The sequence below is a fragment of the Quercus suber genome, unplaced genomic scaffold (assembly GCF_002906115.3).
Source record: "Quercus suber isolate HL8 unplaced genomic scaffold, Cork oak 2.0 scaffold_201, whole genome shotgun sequence".
Taxonomy (NCBI): Eukaryota; Viridiplantae; Streptophyta; class Magnoliopsida; order Fagales; family Fagaceae; genus Quercus; species Quercus suber.
The window spans coordinates 1,147,274-1,167,388 of NW_027069659.1; the positions used below are offsets into that span (position 1 = coordinate 1,147,274).

The window sequence follows — 20,115 nt, forward strand, 5'->3', positions numbered from 1 at the left end:
AATAGAATGTGTAGTTGTATCATGTAAGACCTCCGACCAGATATAATATGCACCTCTTTGGTGCCATTTGTAAGTTTTTGTAACTAGTACTGTTTGCTCTTTTCCCATCATGATGATTACTTTGGACAGTTTAAGCTGTAAGTCAAGAAATTCACGATACAATTACAGTTTTCATACTAATACCGTATTGGTCTCCTAGTGAGATTTCGTGTAGTTTAGTGACGTGTACTAGCATTCAGATATGGATGCAGAAAAATTGCTGAGTTAGACAAAAAAGCATGGAGCTGCTTTAGTTAGCTACTCCTTTCAAACCATATTGGCAAAGAGACAGGAACTAGAATAAGAGATTCGAAACCACAAAGGCAGTGCATTTTTCTTATGGTAGTATTGTCCTCAAGTTTGAAATAAACCAATCATTATGTTGGACTTCTTGTCTTCATCAAAAGAAAAATCATGACCACAATGGGGTCAAACTCCTCTAAACAGAGGTAACTTGTGTAACGTTAAGAGCAAAGAAATGTTGACCAGATGGGGACTTGATTAAGCGTAACACAAAGCATACAAAATATGGTGATAGACTCGCACGAAGGGCTTTGCATGACCAATACAGGATGCATCCATTCATATGTTAAATGAACCTGAGACGTTTCAATGTATTAGTATGGACTGAAAATACTGGAATCTGACACAGCTGCAATCAACACTCCAAAGTGCTAATATATTCCAAAATCCATATGTCTAGAGGCACTTTTGCCAAAAATTTCTCAAAATACAAATTAAGCACATAAAACCAAACAACTAAGAAAGAACGGCCATAACATCTGAAGCCCTCAAAGCAATATAATCAAAACCGTCTTTGCCCTTGAAGTCATTCCCAGCATACTTGGAGAACATGACTGTGCTCCCTTGGGTGAGGGATAATGGTTTCCTGTTGCCTTCTTCATCCAGAGGACCTGGTCCAACTGCAATCACCTGTCACATCCAATGCAGAATACACATCAAGTATTAATCTCATAGGCCCACAACACCAAAAGCTCATCCTAATACAAGTATTCAGTTAGTGCTTGGGATAACGAAGAAGCTGATGATGCTCGAGTTCTCACCGTTCCAATTGAAGGCTTCTCCTTTGCTGCCTCTGTCAGCAACAAACCTCCAGCTGTCTTTTGCTCAGCCTCAGCAACCTGCACTCAGAAGTCAAATGTACAAGGTATAATAAAAAGATTAACTTCAGGTTCTCAGTGATCCACATTACAAACCACAAAAAAGGGAAGTAACTATCATATCTTGCTGAGATTAAAGACAGGATATGTCACACACAGCTACATATTTATATGAGAGAACAAATGGGTGCAACTGCCGAAGCCTAATTATACCTATTTCCAGGATTTTTCTTCCAGAGTATGCCAAAGACAACTTACTGACTATAACCCAGGATCAGAACAGAACCAAAGAGTGCAATGACCAAAACTTAATTATACCAATTTCCAGGATTTTTTTTTTTCAAGAGTACATGTAAGGCAGCTTACCAACTACAAGCCCAGGATCAGAACACCTTTAAATGAACATGATGATTTATTTATGCTTGGCTGTACTCCACAAAATTCGCTTGATGAATATACACACAAGAATAATGAACATTAAAAGGATACAAACCTTAATTAATACTCTATCATTCAGGGGCTTGAGATCCTTGNAAAAAAAAAAAAAAAAAAATCCTTCTAGTTCTTAAAAATCTAACTGCGTTGTTTTCTCCTATATTGGTCAAGTGAATTGGCAGTTGACATCGATGTCATGCAATTTAATATGAAAAAATTTGTTAATGATTTGGGTTCAATATTACAAATTAGTTATGAATTGACCTTGTTGATGATGGGAGGTAAGGCCGTAAGGGCGTGTATAGATTGGATTGGGCTTTGTTTTTTTTTTTGTTTTTTGTTTTTTTTTTTTCAACTAAACCCAATCTTAATTTCTAGGATTGAAAAATCTTCAATCCAACTCATCGAATAGGAATGGCAATAGGATGAACAGGATGGGACAATGCCAAATGATAGAGTTTTCACTCCTATCCCACATGGTTTTGTCTTATATCATCCTCACTCTTTAGGGCTTCATGTAGCCCACCCCACAAAGTCAACTTTTAGTGTTAATCTGTCACACTCTACCCCACCCTTATTACGATTTTTTTTTCTTTCATAAAACCTATTTCATTAATATATATATATATATATATATATATGTATTTATGTATGTATGTATGTATTGAGAAACAAACACACACACACACACACACAAAAGGAAGAGGGAAAGAGGTTCTAACACAAAGGCACACTACAACTCTACTCAGAAGCCATTGTAACTTTTAAGAGAGGTGGGACAAGTTATACTACACACAACACACACTCTATTTCATTGATATAAATATACTTGACATTACAATTAAATTTATTACATTAAATCAAACTAATTTTTAGTAAGGATTGAATAACATTATCCAAAATGTTTAACAAGACAATATTATAATAAAACAAAAAGTTTTAATGTTCATGCATTCAAATACTAAGTAATACAAAATAAGTCTTTAACACTAATAGAGTGGGGTGGGATGGGGTGGGGCTGAAAAGTCTAAACTCATCCCCACCTCACCCAAGGGTGTGGGGAAAAAATATTGCCCCGTCCTCGCCACAATACCTTTGCGAAGTGGGAAAAACCCTAACTGGATGGAGTTGGGTGGGATGGGTCTTAATTTGCCATCCCTATTATGGTAGCTCTAAAATTTAACTCAATCACCGGTAAAATTGTAAATATCAAGTTGGGTTAGATCATTTAGTTAGGACTATTTTGTAAAAAAAAAAAAAAAAAAAAAAAAAAAAAAAACCCAGAAATCAAAATTGGAAAAGAAACAAAAAAATCAGATTAATAAGTCTTGAGTCCTCCATTGCAAAAGAAAAGAACTTTACTTCATACAACCAAATCCACACACACTTGGGGCTCATAATACATTTAAATTTATAGAAAACAGTGATCCAGAAAGCAAAAAACCAAATTAATAATTCAGAATCCTCTAAACAAAAACCCAAACAACAAAAATTGAATCCATTAGAGAGAGAAAAACAAGAGCTGTACTTGACCCCAGACCCAACCAAACCAATTTCATAACTTGGGGTTTAGACTGCTTTTATATTTAATTTACAGAAACAAAAACTGCCAAAGCATAAAATTCAAAAGAAAAGGAGATTTGAAGAGTTGAAAAGTTATTACCTTGTTACTGTTAGTATTGAAAGAAGAAATGAGAGAATTTGTTAACATGTGGGTTTTGGGGTTTTAGCATGCAATGGATGCCACAAACAAAAAAACAAAAACCCAGAGAGCAAAAATCGAAAATCAGATTAATAAGCCAGAGTCCTCCAGGAAAAAAAAAAACCCAAAAAACAAAAATTGAATCCATTACAGAGAGAAAGACAAGAACTTTACTCGGACCAACCAAACCAATTTCATAACATGGGCTTTAGAATGCTTCTAAGTTTAATTTACAGAAACAAAAAAACTAAGATTCAAAAGAGAGAGAGAGAGAGAGAGAGAGAAAAATTGAAGAATTAGATGGTGTTACCTTGCTAGTACAGAAAGAGGAAATGAGAGACTTTTTTAACAGGTGGGTTTTGGGGTTTTAGCATATAATATATTGTTTATATAAAAAAAAAAATTAGAATCTGAATCATATGTATGTGACAAATCCTATCATAATTCAAACATGGAAATTGGAATAGCAAAGAACTCCCACTATACATTACACAACATTTTTGTATTCCAAGACAGAAAAGAATGAACAAACAATTGAAGAAAAACATAAAATGGAAAAAAAAAGTAAAAAACCCATACCAGAGGTAGTGTGAGATTGAACCAGGGAAGTGAGTGAAAGTGTGAGTTGGTGCTAGGGTTTAGTGAGGGGGGTTTTGGTTTCGGATTTGGATAAGAAACACCGCTACTTGTGTTGAGTCAAATAAGGTTTTTTTTTTTTTTTACTGGGTGTTCCTTAAGCTCGATCTAGGCAAGTGATATATTATCTTGAAGCTTCGGTTCAATCTGGGCCGTTGGATCCGAGGACTGTATTTTCTCGTTGTCCTACTTTGGAACACTCCAGAACCTTTTTAATCTTTTGCGATTTCTTTCACCCACAGTTGTTAGTTGTTTCAAACAGCCAATCAAACATGGACAGCCGTTCATTTTTGGTTTGTGGTGGCGTGGGCTTTTAACTGATTGGATCTCAGCCCAATAGACTAACGTACTCTCACAGTCTGGTGAATTTCAATTTCTAGTTAGTTGGGTCATAATATCGGTCATTCATTCTTTGTTCTTCATACAGATCGGATGGTAGAAGTATTCGAAGGAAAAAATAATAGACTTTATATATATATATATATATAGTAGGTAATTTGTGGGGGATGGGGGGAATTGAGAATTTGAGATGGCAGGTAGGGCTCAAATGGGAGAGAGTTCTGCCTCACAAAGAGAGCTGGTATCATAATTAGACTATAGTAACAAGAAAGTTTATAAACATAATAAATTTGATAAAAAATTTCACACCTATTGTTGTGAGTATGTGATAGATGGTTATTAGTTGGTAAAAAAGTAATGTTAGTAGTAGGTTTAGATGAAAACTCGTAAAAATTTGTCAACTCAACTATACACTCTATCACATAATTGAAAGTTTGTGTTTTTGAAATATGATATCACAAATTTAACTGAAATAATGTTCTAAAATACAATTTTAAAAGAAGGTATACGAAGTGTGTAATAGATTTTCCTTTTCTTTTTTTCTTTTTTAATTTTTTAATTCTCTCACATTATGTTGATGACAATTGTTAACACATTATTAACAAAAATCGTTAAATTATGTTTAACAAATATTATCAAATTATGTTTATCAAGAATTGTTTAAATTATGTTTGTCAAATTGTGTTTAACCAAAAATTGTTATTTAATAAAATTCATCAAACATAATTTCACCCATAGGCCTTTTGGCGTATGGTTTTATTGATATGAGTAATGCTCATTCAATATAATGTATCTCTTAATTACAATCCCTTATTTCAAGGGAAGACTTTTTTATTTCAACCACATTGTCTTTCTACATAAGTTTATTTATTTTTTACTTTTTGTGCTTGGGGGGATATGTGTTTTTATTTATTTGTGGCTGCACCTAATAATTTATTTAGGTTGCCTACGTACCCTTGACGGGGATCAAGCCAATTCGTAGTTCTTAAATTAGTAATTTTAGATTTACAATCCCTAAATATGATTTTGTCCAATTTAAATGAGGGACATTTAAGTTTAATACTTGGTGTTTAATTAAGCATTGACTTAATTTAGTTTTTGGGTGAGATAATTGATTTTAATCTCAAGGGTAAGTCAAGGACCATATTTTTATGGAAATTGAACCAAGGATTCTCTTTTTTGAGAAGTTGAATGTCCAAGCAAATTTCTCTTTCTTTCATTTGCTTCTATGTAGGAATTTATATATATATATATATATTAGGTAAAACTGAGAAAAAATCCAATTAGATTTCAAATTGGAATTCAATTAGAGTCTAATTTTGTGCCACATATTCCATCTAATCTAAGTTTTTAAATTTTTGTGTCAAGTGAGTTAATTCAATGTAAAATTTAGATTTCAATTAGAGTTTAGTTTTGCTACATGTGTCCCATCTAATCTAAATTTTTTAATTTTTGTGCCAAATGAATTAATTTAGTATAAAAAAGGAGGAGTCCAATATAAGTAAATCATTAAAAAAAATAAATAAAAAATAAAAAACATAATTTTTGAATGATTTTATATTTATGAGCCTTTTTTTTGTAAAACTAAAAACAATTCAAGTTTATAAGTCATATATATATATATATTAATAGGTAAAGCTGAGAGAAAATCCAATTAGATTTCAAATTGAAATTCAATTAGTGTCTAATTTTACGCCATATGTCCCATCTAATCAAAATTTTTAAAATTTTGTGCCAAATTAGTTAATTCAGTGTAAAAATTGGATTTCAATTAGAGTTTGATTTTACGGCACATGTCCCATCTAATCGAAATTTTTTAATTTTTGTGCCAAATGAATTAATTTAGTGTAGAAAACGAGGAGTCCAATATAAATAAATCATTAAAAAAAAAAAAAAACATTATCATGTATCTAACACTATATATAAAACTAGCTTGTAATTCCATGCATATGCATGGATACACTTAAAGATATACAATAAGACGCATAATATAATTCCTATATATATAATTTAAATATAATTGATAGTCATTTTTTATATTTTGTTAACTCTTTAAAAAATTTTGTAAAGATATTATTAGGTATAAAATATAAATTGTCTATTTTTTTTTTTTAATTATTGTGAAGAACTTGTTTTTTTACGATTCATTTATTATAGACTCTTTGATTTTTGTACTTAATAACTCAATTTGATAAATATTTATGATGTGGTCCCATATTTGATTCTAAAATTAAGAAATAAAATTCTTTAAGAATAAATAATTTAGGACACAACACATGGCGCAAATTTGAAATTCTAATTTGAGTTTCTCTTAACTTCACTTATTATTATTATTATTATTATTATTATTATTATTATTATTATTAGAAGAAGAAGAGGGAGTTTAAATGATTTTATATTTATGAGCTTTTTTTTTTTTTTTTGTATAACTAAAAACAATTCAAATTTATAAGTCATATATGTGCGGATAAATGCTTAAATTGTATATTGGGCCTTGGGCCTTATTTGAGGACGTGAGCATGTCCAAGGAGGGGTAAATAATCGAGAGAGATCTCAAGTTTAGAGTCACAGAAGTAAGGAACGGATGGAGGCCAGCCCAAGGGGGAACTGATCCTCGGATGTGATGAATACTGTTCAAATCTGTATTCCGCAATCTAAATGACCTTCCAGGAGGTTTCCACGATAAGAATGAGTTTCATGCATGTATAGGAGTGATAAAAGCTCAGAAATATCTAAAGGAAAAGCTACTACCACGACATTAAATGTACTGCAACTACTTTTCTTGCCACATTTATGTGGAGAAGACCCTGGAGTAGTGCAGTCTCAGCTACCACAACTCGTAGAAAGCCAAAGAGAATGTCTGATGGACATGCACTCAAGTGAAGGCTTAAATGATTAACAAGTGTAGGATCAAGATGGTCTGAAATGAACTATATAATGTAAGAGACCTCTCATGAGAGGGAAATCGAAGGAAAAAGGAGAAGAAATACTATGGCAATTAAAGTTATATTTATAAATAGTTATATTGATTTATACTCAGAATCGTCTCCTCGAACAGTGAATTTACACAATCCTATGTGTCTTGTTTTTGCTTGGTCATCTTCTAAACTCATACTAGCCGTTATTAAATTCATTAGGGCCTAGTTTTTTAACCTACTCTCTATAAATTTATTGTACTAGGCTCACTAGGCCATCATCCCATTTATCTTGGGCTTGAGCCGCAAATTTTGTCCCTACAATATATATATATATATATATATATAATAGGTGAAGTTAAGAGAAATTAAAATTAAAATTCCAAATTAGAGTTTCAATTTTGCACCATATGCCTTAAATATTTATTTTTAAAGAGTTTTATTTCTTAATTTTATAATCAAATGTAGGATCATATCATAAATTTTATCCAAATGAGTTATTAAGTACAAAAACCAAAAAGTCTAGAATAAATTAATTGTATAAAAAAAAGTGCTTCACAATAATAAATAAATAAATAAATATGGACAATTTACATTTTATATCTAATAATATCCTTTCTACCACAAAGAATGGCAAAATGAGATAAGTCCCACAAAAGGGCAGAGAAAGGCTCACACTAAAGTGAAGCTCATACTAATAAGCCTTAACAAATAATATTATATATATATATATATATACTAAAAAAAGACACATATAACTATTATACATGAGACATTATTTATAAAAAATTATATGTGTATTAAATATAATTAAAACACCTATAAAAATAACTACTATATAGTGTTTTAAAATAAAATAAAATATATTAGGTAAAGAAAACAAACAAATACTAAGGAAGAAGATCTATAAATAAAATTTTGAAAACTACCTAATGTTACTAGTATATTTAACACTGATTTACATGTCAACGTTTTTTTTTTTTTTTTTTTTTTTTTTTTTTTTTTTCTATTTATAGGAATTTGCATGTCAACTTAATAGCTAATTTCATTAGCATTTCCATTTATAATAATGTAGAAAATTTAATACAATTTTAAGATCAAAATATACATTGTAAATGGATTAGTTAAAAACAATATACATTTTTAAATATTTTGCAGAAAAATATTATAAATCTTAAAATCTTTATTTTTTTAGAAGCTTGAAAAATAGGATTCAAGTCTATATATATAAATCTTAACAAATAGGTTAGGTCAAGTAAAAAATGGATCACACACAAACAGACGCACGCGCACACACACATATATATTTCTTTTACGGATTAATGGATTTGGATCCTATTTGGTGAAATATGTGTTAGAAAAATATTATGGAGTTAATAAGAAATTAACTCCTAATGTGTCCACTTGAACTTGATATTGCTGTGGTAATAATAGAGAATATGAGTTTATATGCTCATGATGTAGACATTGAATTAGGCTTTTGGCATGTGTGAATTGGACCCTCTTGTTCAAAATAATATTTTTTATAATTTTATTTTTTGAGCCAGTAAATTTGTATAAAAGCTGTTATTTTCTAAAATAGTATATTTATTCATTAACGTATATATTCATAATTAAGGGTATGCATGAGTCGGGTTGGGTCAGGTTAAGGAAATTTTTTGACCTAACCCACCATGGTGGGTTAAAAAAAATTCAACCCAATTCAACCATCACATAAGTCCTACCCAACCCAACTCATATGGGTTGGGTTGAACCCATGAGTTGGACAATTTTTTATTACTATTATTAATAAATTGAGAAAAAAATATAAATATAAATATATAAAAAAACCCAAAGATTAGTATCAATGTAACTCCTTAAAAGCAAACAACACTAATGACTAAACAACAAAGTAATTTACTAGGTTTGTGTGAATTAATTGACTTTTATATAGGATAGGAAGACCTGGTTATTTTTTAAAAAATATTAGTTATATAAAATATTTTAAATATATGGGTGGGTTGGGTTGGATTTGGCGGATTTAAAATTTTATGACCTGAACCTAACCCGACCCTCTATCAAAATTTTTTTTTGTAACCCAACCTAACCACCAAGCCCTAAAAACTGACACAATTTGGTGGGTTAGGATGGGTTGGGTCGGTTTTGGCGGGTTGATGGGTTGACTGTACAATCATAATCCCTCATTCATGAAAAATAATTTTTGAAAAACTCTCCCAATGAGAAAATATTTTGTGCATTATTATTTGAGTCAGAGAGAGAAAAGACATAGATTATTTTGCAGAGCACGAACCTTGTGTGCTTCTTCTCTGTGCTACAGATTGTGCGAGGAGTAAAATCTATTTTAAGGAGATTATGTTAAACAAAAGACTTGATCTGTATTATTCATTCTCACGCATTTGGTTTGTGAATTTTTAATTATTTTGCAGATTTCTTCTTATATGTACAATATTTATTTATTGTTTTGTGTATAACATCTTTTTTTGTTATTGTTTTTAACTGGATTTATATATTGTTCCATTTTGCTTAATCTTGATGAAATATATCCAACAATATGTAGTCTTTATGGTTGATTTTTTTTTTTTTTCAAAAAAAAATTTATAATCATTAATTATTTATCCACTTAAAAGAAAAGAAAAAAAAAAGGAGAAAAAGAAAAACCAAAAAAAAACCAACAACCAAAAAATAGCAATATCAGTGGCTGGGAAGTGAACAAAACCTCAAAAAAAATGGCTTCTTCTAAAAAAAAAAAAAAAAAAAAAAATCTTACCCACCATAATCCAAAACCCAACTCACAATATCCATCAAGCCATTTACACAAGTTTCCACGTGCAGCACCAAATAATAATAATAATAATAATAATAATCTATCTCATCAAGCCATCATGTCTACAACTCAAAGGAAATTTATGGAGATACCAAAATTTAAAGACAAAGACCCATTTTTCATGGCTTTTTAAGGTCTATGAATTCTTCAATTTTAACAACACCCCATCACATGATATGGTTTCCATTTCCTCTTATTACATGGAAGGAAAGGCACATGATTGGTTTTAGACCTTAGAGGCAACGAGATTATGCACTAATTGGGTGGAGTTCATATGCACCCTTCAAGATTGATTTCAAATACTAATCTATGAAGTACCAGTTGAGGCTTCTATGGAAAAATAATTCAAAAATCTTGTCCAACCCCATTCAAGAATCAAATATTCAAGAACCAACAATTCAAGTGTTGGCGATCAAAGAACCACCAACAATTCAAGAAAGTAATATGTTGGAGGGAGCACTTGCCACAAAAATTGCATTTGAAGATTAAAGGATCAACGAAGTAGAAAAATTAGATCAAAGGGATCTACTTGTGATTTCGAATAAACCTACACAAATTTCACACATTGAATTTGTCATTCCCGATGAGTTCAAGGATGTAAAAATCAAGGATTTTCTATTTACAAAAATGATTAAAGAATTGGTGCAAGTGTCCATGGTCCAAATCTCAAGCTTTTTCACTTTAAAATCTGAGGTCGAGTATTCTCCAATCAATGTGTGCAAGTGTCAATTTCTCCGTCTTTGAATCTTGAGGACAAGATTCATCTTAAAGGGGAAGGGAATGTTATGACCTGGGTGCTTGATAAATTATTTGAACTTAGTTTAGTGATAGAATAAATCTTTCTAGATAGATTAGTACTGTTTTTTGTGTGGTTAAAAGGCTGGGTTATTTGTTTTTGGTAAAAGAGGTTGACTTGGGTTAATTTATTTTAGCTTTACTATTAATAATTTGTATTGTTGGGTCTAATTATTTTGGGCTTGTATATTTTTGTTTTAGATCTATAAATTTTTAGCTAATTACAATCCATCCATTCCATACTGATACCTGTCAATCAAAGCATAATTCAAAGTTTGTTGTTTTACGTACGTGCGAATTATGTGGGTTCTAGTTAGCTTAACTAATAACATCTCTTGTCGTTGAAACTATCTCTCAAAAAAAAAGAAAACTCTTACGTTGGAGTTTCTTTAGAAGGATTGTCCAAATCTAATAAATTTAGGTTATTCAAAATGAACCCTTATAATAAATATAATAAATTCCATTTAATTATAATTGTGGGGCCGGTTATCCAAAAAGATGATGTGGAAATCGTAGAAAATGGGCTTGTGGCCTAACGGCCCAGTTCGAGGACATTCGCTTGGCCGAGGATGGTTAAAGAAAGATATTGTGGGAGTAGTATAAGAAAAAGGGATGGAAGTCATATATAGTGGCCTAAAACGCGTCTGAGGATAAGATCCACCTCAGCTACAATAGTCCAAGGTGGATGTAACTATCTCACTATTCAAGGTACTTCGCAAAGTTGTATTAGAACTGGAAAGTGAATATAGAACAAAGGAGGAACCGGGAGAGATAACAAATATCTTCTAAAGTTGATACCTCCACATTAAATGCTTCCCAACTAACTCTCTGGCCACATTAATGTGGAGGTGATACCTGAATAGTAACCAAGCAGCCTTATGGCTGCTGAGCAAAGGTTCTAGGAGATGTTGGATGGGACAGAAAGGAGTTTCCAGAATAGAACCTACACGTGTACGGTGAGAATGGGGTGAGGAACATGGTATATAACTTGAAAATGGATGACATTAAGGAGGGGGGAAAGAAAAAAGGAGAAAGAAAGATAGAACCCAAAAAGATATCCTCTAAGACCTAGCCAAGGAGAGTTTTGATCATAGGATGAGTTTGAAGCATCCTTTGCTGCACAATGATCATGACCTTTTCTATCGAATGGGACTAGTTCTTCTACCCACTCTCTAAAAATTTATTGTTTGGGCTTGTTGGGTTGGAAACCCATTCCTATTCTGGGTCTGATCCAATTTGAGTTCCTAGAATTGGCACCGTTTGTAGGAAGAACTTGATCTATTTGTAGGGAAAGGCAAGTGCAACGGTTGTGATGGAAGAGGGAGCACTGCAACAGCAGGTGGTGGACCCACAGCAAATAGATGTTAATCCACACCAGGTAGAGTCCAGGGGGTCTCAGCATGGTAATCCGTTGGTAATCCTTGAACAAGAAGGGGATCATGAAGGAAGTGTGCGAACAACCCACACTGATGGAAGTCGTTCTCAGGGGAAAAGCCATGTTTCCCATGTAAAGAATGATGGGGACATGCAACGTGAGATAAACAAATTGAAAAAGGAATTGTAACACGAGCGACGAAGGTGTAGGTCTCACAACTCCAGGCAATCTTTTGAGGAGTCAGATGACACCAGTTATAGGCAAAGGTCAAGAATTCTGCCCAGTGAATCTTTTTCCTATGATGAGGAATACCACCGTAGACGGGAGTATAAGAGTTCGCCTCGCAAAGGTTTAGGGAATGACGCTCTGAACAAAGCTTTGAGTCAAGTTTCCAAGTCGCCCTTCACGTGACGTATTAAGGATGTAGATCTTCCTCGACGATTCCATTAGCCCGAGTTCACCATTTATAATGGTCGAACAGATCCAGTGGAACATGTTAGCCATTTCAGTCAGAGAATGGCTGTTCATGCTAAGGATGAGGCCTTGATGTGTAAGGTCTTCCCATCTAGCCTGGGTCCAGTGGCAATGAGATAGTTCAACGGGCTAAGAGCGAATTCCATTGGCTCCTTTGAGAAGCTCACCCAAGCTTTTGGTGCCTGCTTTATCACCTGTAGGAGGGTTTCTCAGCCTTTGGGATCATTATTATCCATGTCTATGCGGGAGGGAGAAACCCTGAAGGCCTATTCTAATAGATACTAAGAAATGTTCAACGAAGTAGATGGAGCCTATAATGATGTGGCTATTAATACTTTTAAGGTTGGCCTTCCAAACAAGCATGGTCTGAGGAAATCTCTGACTGGTAAACCTGTTACCAACGTGCATCAGCTTATGAATTGGATTGACAAATATAGAAAAGTAGAGGAGGATCAGATATAGGGTAAAGGAAAGTCCAAGGTAATCCCTCAGGAGAAGAGGGATTTTAGGTCGGACCAATATAACAATAACCGACCTCGGAAGGACTTTGGGGGCCAACCAGGATCTGCTAATTCCCAGGTGGTTAACGCCGTGTTCCGAGAACCAGTTCTGGAAAAGATAAAACACGAGCCATTTTTCAGATGGCCCAATAGGATGGCAGGGGATCCTGAGAAACGTAATCAAAACCTTTACTGCCAATATCACCAGGATCATGGACATACTACTGAAGATTGCAAAAATTTGTGGGACCATTTGGATCAGTTGGTCCAAGAAGGGAAATTGACCTAGCTTCTGCATCATTCTAGTGGCCGAGGAAGTCAGGCAGGTTCGACATTTCGGGGAGATGCTTCTTCAAGACCCCCCTTAGGCATGATAAACGTTATATTTGCCGCCCCAGGAAGAACCGGGTCTTGCCCCTCCAGGGTAATGTCTGTGTCTCATTGTTTGGATGAGGGCTCCAGTTCAATGCCGAAGAGAGCTAGGCTGGACACCTCACTGGTGTTGGGCTTTTCGGATGAAGACAAGAAAGGAACCATACAACCACATGATGACGCTTTGGTGGTTACACTTAGGATCGGGGGATATGATGTGAGAAGGGTGATGGTTGATGAGGGGAGCACAGCCGAGGTGATGTATCTTGACCTGTATACGGGGCTGAATTTGAGTCCCCAGGATCTGACAGCCTATAGCTCTCCGNAGACAGCAATTAAATTTAAGACATTTTTTAGAAATTACTGTAGAAATTACCTCTGCATTTCATTTCAGTGTGGTCAAGTTCTGGGAGATACATTGTTAAATCTCTCTCGAGCGTGGGAACTTGCTGACACATCAACTTCCCATAGTTTAGCAAGCAAGCTCCCTGGGTTGGAGGAGTCTTTGACAGACAATGCCAAATCAGGCAAGATTATATGTAAAATCAATGCCTAGAGATACATCCTTAAGAGTTTATTTCCAAAGCTTATTTCCATCTTTTAGCTGGTTTAGCACTTGGCAAGCGTTTGGTGTCTGCTGGAAGGAGGTTCCAGTCCATGGGGCAGTATGGTCAAGGTGAACTACAGAAGGTATCTTATGTCACATTAAAGTAGTTTTTGTTATTGCTATTATAGTTATCATGTAAAATTTTGTCCTTGCATCTCCAGATCCTTGGTCTAAAACTTCAATCTGAATTCTGCAACTATGTAGACATGTTAACAGATTCTAACTGGCTTTTATGCAATTGAAAGTGCTGGAAGTTAGACATGCTCTGATCCTTTAAGGCTACTTCTTCATCAAAGACTGTCTCTATGTTTCACAAGTGCTTTCAGTTTATGCAAAGTCAATCAATTCCTGATATATATTAACTTTGCAAGTCATAGATCCCTTTTCTCCTCACTTCACCCAGTGTACTAGTTATGATTTTAAATTTTAAGGAATGATCTCTCTCTCTCTCTCTCTTGTAAATGTATATAACTTGCTGTTACGTATCTCTAAAGTAGCAGTATTGTTGGATACTGTTCAACCATTATAGATTGCAAAAGTAATGGTTACAACTGGAAGGCTCCTTTCTGCAAGTTCAGTATCTACAGCAGCTGAAGAACAATCAAAGAAGGAAACCAGGATGTTTAAGGTAGATGATTACTCTGCACTTGTAGAATATTCTGCAAACAGATGCACTTGATGTGGAATATTAAATAAGCAATGTTCATGTCAACCACAGTTTGGGGAACTTCAGGTTGAATTTACATCAGATAAAGCCTACATTGGTGCTGCAATTGGCTTTGCTTTTGGGTAACTATCCTGTTTTTGACTGTGAGTTTCTTATCGACTGTCATTTTTAACAAAGAGGCCTAACAGAAAAGTATTTCTTTTAATTATCTTGAAAATTGAAAATGTAGGATTCTTTCATGGCAACTAGGTCAGGGTGTTCAAAGCATTCCAGAGAGTTCATTGCAGTATGCAAATGATAATGCTTTGCTATTGGCTAAGGTGATTGCAAAAAATGTATTTTGATTGTTATCTGACCTTTTTTCCTCTTCTAACTCATTACAGCATTACATGTAAAACTTTTGGATGCAGTCTCTGAGGGGAGCTCTACTTGCAATCTGCTATTCTTCGGCAGTTCTGTCTGCTTTTAGTACTGTGGGACTTGTCTTACTTGGAAGACAACTGGACTCAAAGGAATAGTGAGTTTCTTGGCTTTGCCTGTAAATTCTTTCACCTGTACCATGTTAGTTAATGAGACTCAATAAAAAGGATGATGTGAAAAAACTAAAATTAATGTTGTGCTGTGGCAATGATTTAATGCAGTAAAAATTATTAAATTATAGTACCATACTTGTGTCATCTAGTTCCAATTTCCTAGGAAAACCATACTTGACTGACTTGTAGAATTCTTTTGTTTTATGATTTTGTTTTGTTTTGTTTGTTTGTTTTTGTTTTGTTTGTTTTGTTTGTTTTGTTTGTTTGTTTGTTTGTTTTGTTTGTTTGTTTGTTTGTTTGTTTTTTTTGGGTGTTTCCACAATGGAGAAACACATTATTCTAGCTTCCTAGGCATGAGGATAAAGTACTTAGCCCGTTAGGGGTGAAAAGCCCTTGGATTATCCGGTAACTAGTTCTGGCAAGTGGGGTCAGTTGCCTGTAGGAGTTTGATTAACAGTGAGGATTGTTGTACAGTATGCTCTGCGACGTGCAACTAATCTGAGTGAAGTTTTCCTATATCATCCATAAAAGGAAAAAAGAAACACATTATTCTAAAATGCTACGGTTGCATGATTCTTCTATACAGCTACAAATCACAACTTTAACAATCATTTGGTCCTGTCAAGGTATGTTTATATAATTTTAAGTTAACAATAAGAGCTCTCTGTGAGCTCAATTTGATTTGTATATTTGTTTGTATCAAACCTTCAAGAATAGAGATGGTTAGGGAATTGATACATGTATTGGAATTGACATTTACTCTGTAAAATCAATTTATTGTTTGTATAGTTGTTTGTTTGGTCTAGGAATAGGCTGTCTGACATGACTTTTCCTAGACCCCGCAAAAGTGGGAGCTTTGTGCAATGGGTACCCCACATAGAATCTTTAATGTTTCAATTTTAATGTAAAACCCAATCCAAATTTGAGGGGAGTATCAAAGATCCAGAAAGGTGAAGTTTACTTTCCCCAAATAAATAAATATATAAAATTACATGGCCACACGGGTTCTAAGTTCTAACAAATTTATGTTAGACTCTAAAAGGAAATACAGTTACATTTGACAGGCACATGACATAACATTAACCAATCATGTTAACCACAACACTTTAAAATATATATATATATATATAATTCTATACAATGAAAACAGATCTTTCAGTTCATGAGAATTTGAGGTTACCCCATGTGATGCAATATTACATTATACTCACTTATGTTTTTCCTCATGACTTAATCAACATGAGGAATTTAATAGAATTTGTTTTTATTGTAGTTACATACATTTATTCTATCTTACACTTTCATATTAATTAACCTGTGAATTGCATGGGTATTTCCAGTTTTCTTAATTTCTTACTGACAACATATCATTCAATCATCCAAAGCCAACAATTTTTTACTTGTTTCTCAAAAAAAAAAAAAAAAACTATTTTTTACTTGGAATCTCATAATGTAGGGTTGATCTAGTAATTTACCAACAGATTCTGTTCTTCCTCTCTTCATTACCTAATTGGAGCTGCAAAATTTTCACCTTGAAAATTGTATGCTCACACCATTCTCTAGCCCTTTAGAAAATTTATACAAATCTTTCTCAGTTTCCACGCTAAGAACATATTGAGAGGGATACCGATTTTCCATTTTTCATCTTTTAGTTTCAAGTTCAATTGTTTTAACATCCTTAATGCTTTCTTTGTGAGGGCATTGAGAAGCAAGCCATATAAATATGACACTTCAAATCAACCTCATCTCTGTTACCTAAATCATCACCAAAAGTTTAAAATTTGAAATTAGGGCATGAAGAGACTTGAAGGAAGGAGACATGGTAGAAAGGAAGAGCAAAAGGCTCAATGCAGGGGCATCATCTTTTCCTACTCCCTCGTTAACATAGTGTATTACAATTATGCTATACATTGTTGGGTATACATGTGTGAGTGAAATCGCACATGGAATAATAATAAGACTGAGTAATATAATTGGGCCAAAACTCATAAGCTTAAGCTTTTGGGTTAAGTGGTGTTCCTATATATTATATTAACTACTCAATTGAAGTTTTCCCAAGATGTTATCTCCCTAACAAGTGGTATTAGAGCCCATGGTGATGTGTGGGAAGGTGTTAAGGGTCCCTTTTGTAGTTGGAGTAGGGATAGGGTAAGCCCGCAAAACCCACACAAGTGATTTTGGAAAAAGGTTCAATAAAGGAGTATTGCTAATGGTGGTAGTTTGCGGGTTGGTTTCCATGGATGAATGTGCGTGGTTGACTCGTGGTTCCCATGGATGGTGTATAGTGTATACACGTGTGGGTAAAGTGCCACATGAATAATGATAAGTGAGTAGTTAATATAGCATAGTTAGGCCAAAACTCATAAGTTTATGCTTTTGGGTTAAGCAGTGTCCTTATATGCTATATTAACTATTCAATTGGAGTCTTCCCAAGGTGTTATCTTCCCAACATACATACATCATAGAATGTACTTAATAAAAATAAATACTTTATTCTTTTCAATGTGGGACTAAACAAAAATGCACTTCTCAAGTTTTCTTTCTTCCATCTTTAAGTTGAAAAACCAAACCAACCCAAAATTATTTTGACTCATTTAGTAAATCACCAACATAACTGAGATGATGGATGTGTATTGTAGTGGGAGGTGGTTTGCTACAATGATGGGATGTTGATAATGGAAGTGGAGGTGATTGTGATGGATGCACTATTCAAATCTGCGTACAACAAACTAAATGGCCTCTCAATTGCAGAAGTACTCTAGAGGTAGATCTGATTTCTTTGGCTGTAGCATGAAGTTGCTCAAGGTGGTGATGTTTGGCCTGGTGGTAGTGGAATGGCATGAAAGATGATGATAGATGTGGCTCCCCCTATCCAAGGTCTCTCCCTCAAAGTATTATACTATTTTTCAAATAATGAGAGGGGAAGATGATGGTACAACTGAATGTATAAAGATAAACTTGGTATGGCTTAATTTAGTTGGTTAGTTATGTTGTGCTTGTCACATGCATTTTCCACTGGTAACAGAATCTCTAAAGTATCACTTTAGTCCAGGACCCCCAGGTAGTTCAAGTGATACAGACCAAGTTTGATGGTGGTAATTTATTAGTAGGCCTGACTATAGGATGGCAGAGTATGGTTTGCCTTGCTGTTATTGTTATTTTATTTAAATTTTTGGTGACTGGGGATGAGCTTGCTTGAGTCCAAGACTTTATTTTCCATTCGAGGGTCAAGTTTACTCTTGATATCTGATATATGATATCAGTTATATGTGAGATCTAAGTTATATGTGTGAACTACCATGCCAAAAGATGCCAGACTTTACAGGATAAAGCTTAGAAATATATGTTACTAATATATTGATGTCATCCTGTATTGATTCCATCAAGTATGAGAGCATTATTTAATGTACAATCGTGGACATCTTTGGCAGTCAGAGCATCTCTTTTTTAATAGTTGATTCTGTTTAGCAGTCATGGTAAATTTAGATTCAGATTAGTTAGCCTTTCTCAAATTTTTATTGTTACAGAACACAATACAAATCTGTGAGACTAATTGCTATACATTGATGTATTAGGTTTGGTCTGCTTCCTTGCTATATATAATTAAGACTCTTGAAGCTGCGGAAAGGCCAAAGGTTTATAGTTACTTATACCGTCTCAATCTGATGAGGTATAACCTTGTTCAGGCTCTTGCTCTAAAAAGTTCATATTGTGCTTGACTTTTTCTTATTGTTATCTTAATAGAGTTGAAGAAAGCAGTGTACAGCTATTTGCCTATGCACAGAGTTTGGACTTGATGTGCGCATATGTATTTTAAATTCTTCAGCTTGTAAGAAGTAATGCTTCACGACAATCTGATGAGGCAGCAATCTTGGTTTTTGTGAGGACTTGTTTAATCATTCAGGTTATTAGTTGCCATTTTTTATTGCTACGATTATTTTTTAATTTATAAGAAAACTCAAATCACTATATTTTTTAGTCTGAGTGACTGCAGCTTCATTGAGAGGCCAAATTCTCGACTTGTTATTGACCCTTGAGCTAATTTGACCACCATAAACTTTCCTGGTCAGCAAAGTTAAATCTCTCATTTTCAGTATAAGTTGTATGCACTTGTCATCAACATTATTTGTGGCTCTCAATAATACTTTCCATACACAAATTCATTCCCTTAGATGAGCGTTTCAATGGCGCAATTTAGACGATCCTTCAGAACGGAAGACAGAGAAATAGAATAATTCCCACTTGTGTTACATAATTAGTATGAGACTACCTCCATACTATTTGGAATTAACATTGGGATATTAAGGACCATATTCATGATTCTTTACAATGATATTGTTTCAAACTTGTCCTCTTACCTATCTATAATTTACCTTCTTCAATTGGATCTTTATATGGCGTGGGAGGACAAAGAGGACAAGAGAGACGACTTTCTGTGGTGACTTGTGCCTTGTGGACCGTTTGGGCTAGGAGAATATAACACAATAAAGTGTTGGCTCGTTTGTTTACTTCTTTGTTTTGTTTACGATTGATCATAATTTGACTAAAAAAATTATATAACATATTAAATGCTCTTATACAACTTGCATTACTATTAAAAAGGAAATTGGGGATGGAAGTATTAATTTATTGGATAACTAGCGAAATAAAATACCATTCTTAAAGACATGAGTAATTCACAAACATTTCAACATGCTTGTGCACTTTGTTTTAGTTTTTTATTTTTATTTTTTTATTTATTTTTATTTTTTTATTTTTTATTTTTTATGTGAACATTTTTA

At 33.7% G+C, this 20,115-nt stretch overlaps 2 protein-coding genes across 2 annotated transcripts; one reads left to right on the top strand and one right to left on the bottom strand.

Annotated features, from left to right (window-relative positions):
• Positions 1–692: 692 nt before the first annotated feature.
• LOC111997423 (20 kDa chaperonin, chloroplastic) lies at positions 693–13,456 on the bottom strand. Its single transcript, XM_065779192.1, has 5 exons — positions 13,441–13,456; positions 13,191–13,322; positions 1,654–1,718; positions 1,104–1,181; positions 693–972 (listed from the first exon to the last, which is right to left on the bottom strand). The coding sequence occupies exons 1-5, from the start codon at positions 13,454–13,456 to the stop codon at positions 799–801; spliced, it is 465 nt and encodes a 154-aa protein (XP_065635264.1). The 3' UTR covers positions 693–798.
• A 126-nt stretch (positions 13,457–13,582) lies between these two features.
• Positions 13,583–19,259, top strand: LOC111987144 (uncharacterized). Its single transcript, XM_065779193.1, has 8 exons — positions 13,583–14,054; positions 14,132–14,217; positions 14,664–14,762; positions 14,853–14,923; positions 15,031–15,121; positions 15,212–15,318; positions 17,974–18,211; positions 18,910–19,259. Exons 1-7 carry the CDS (start codon positions 13,583–13,585, stop codon positions 18,005–18,007), a joined length of 960 nt encoding a protein of 319 aa, XP_065635265.1. The 3' UTR covers positions 18,008–18,211; positions 18,910–19,259.
• Positions 19,260–20,115: the final 856 nt, after the last annotated feature.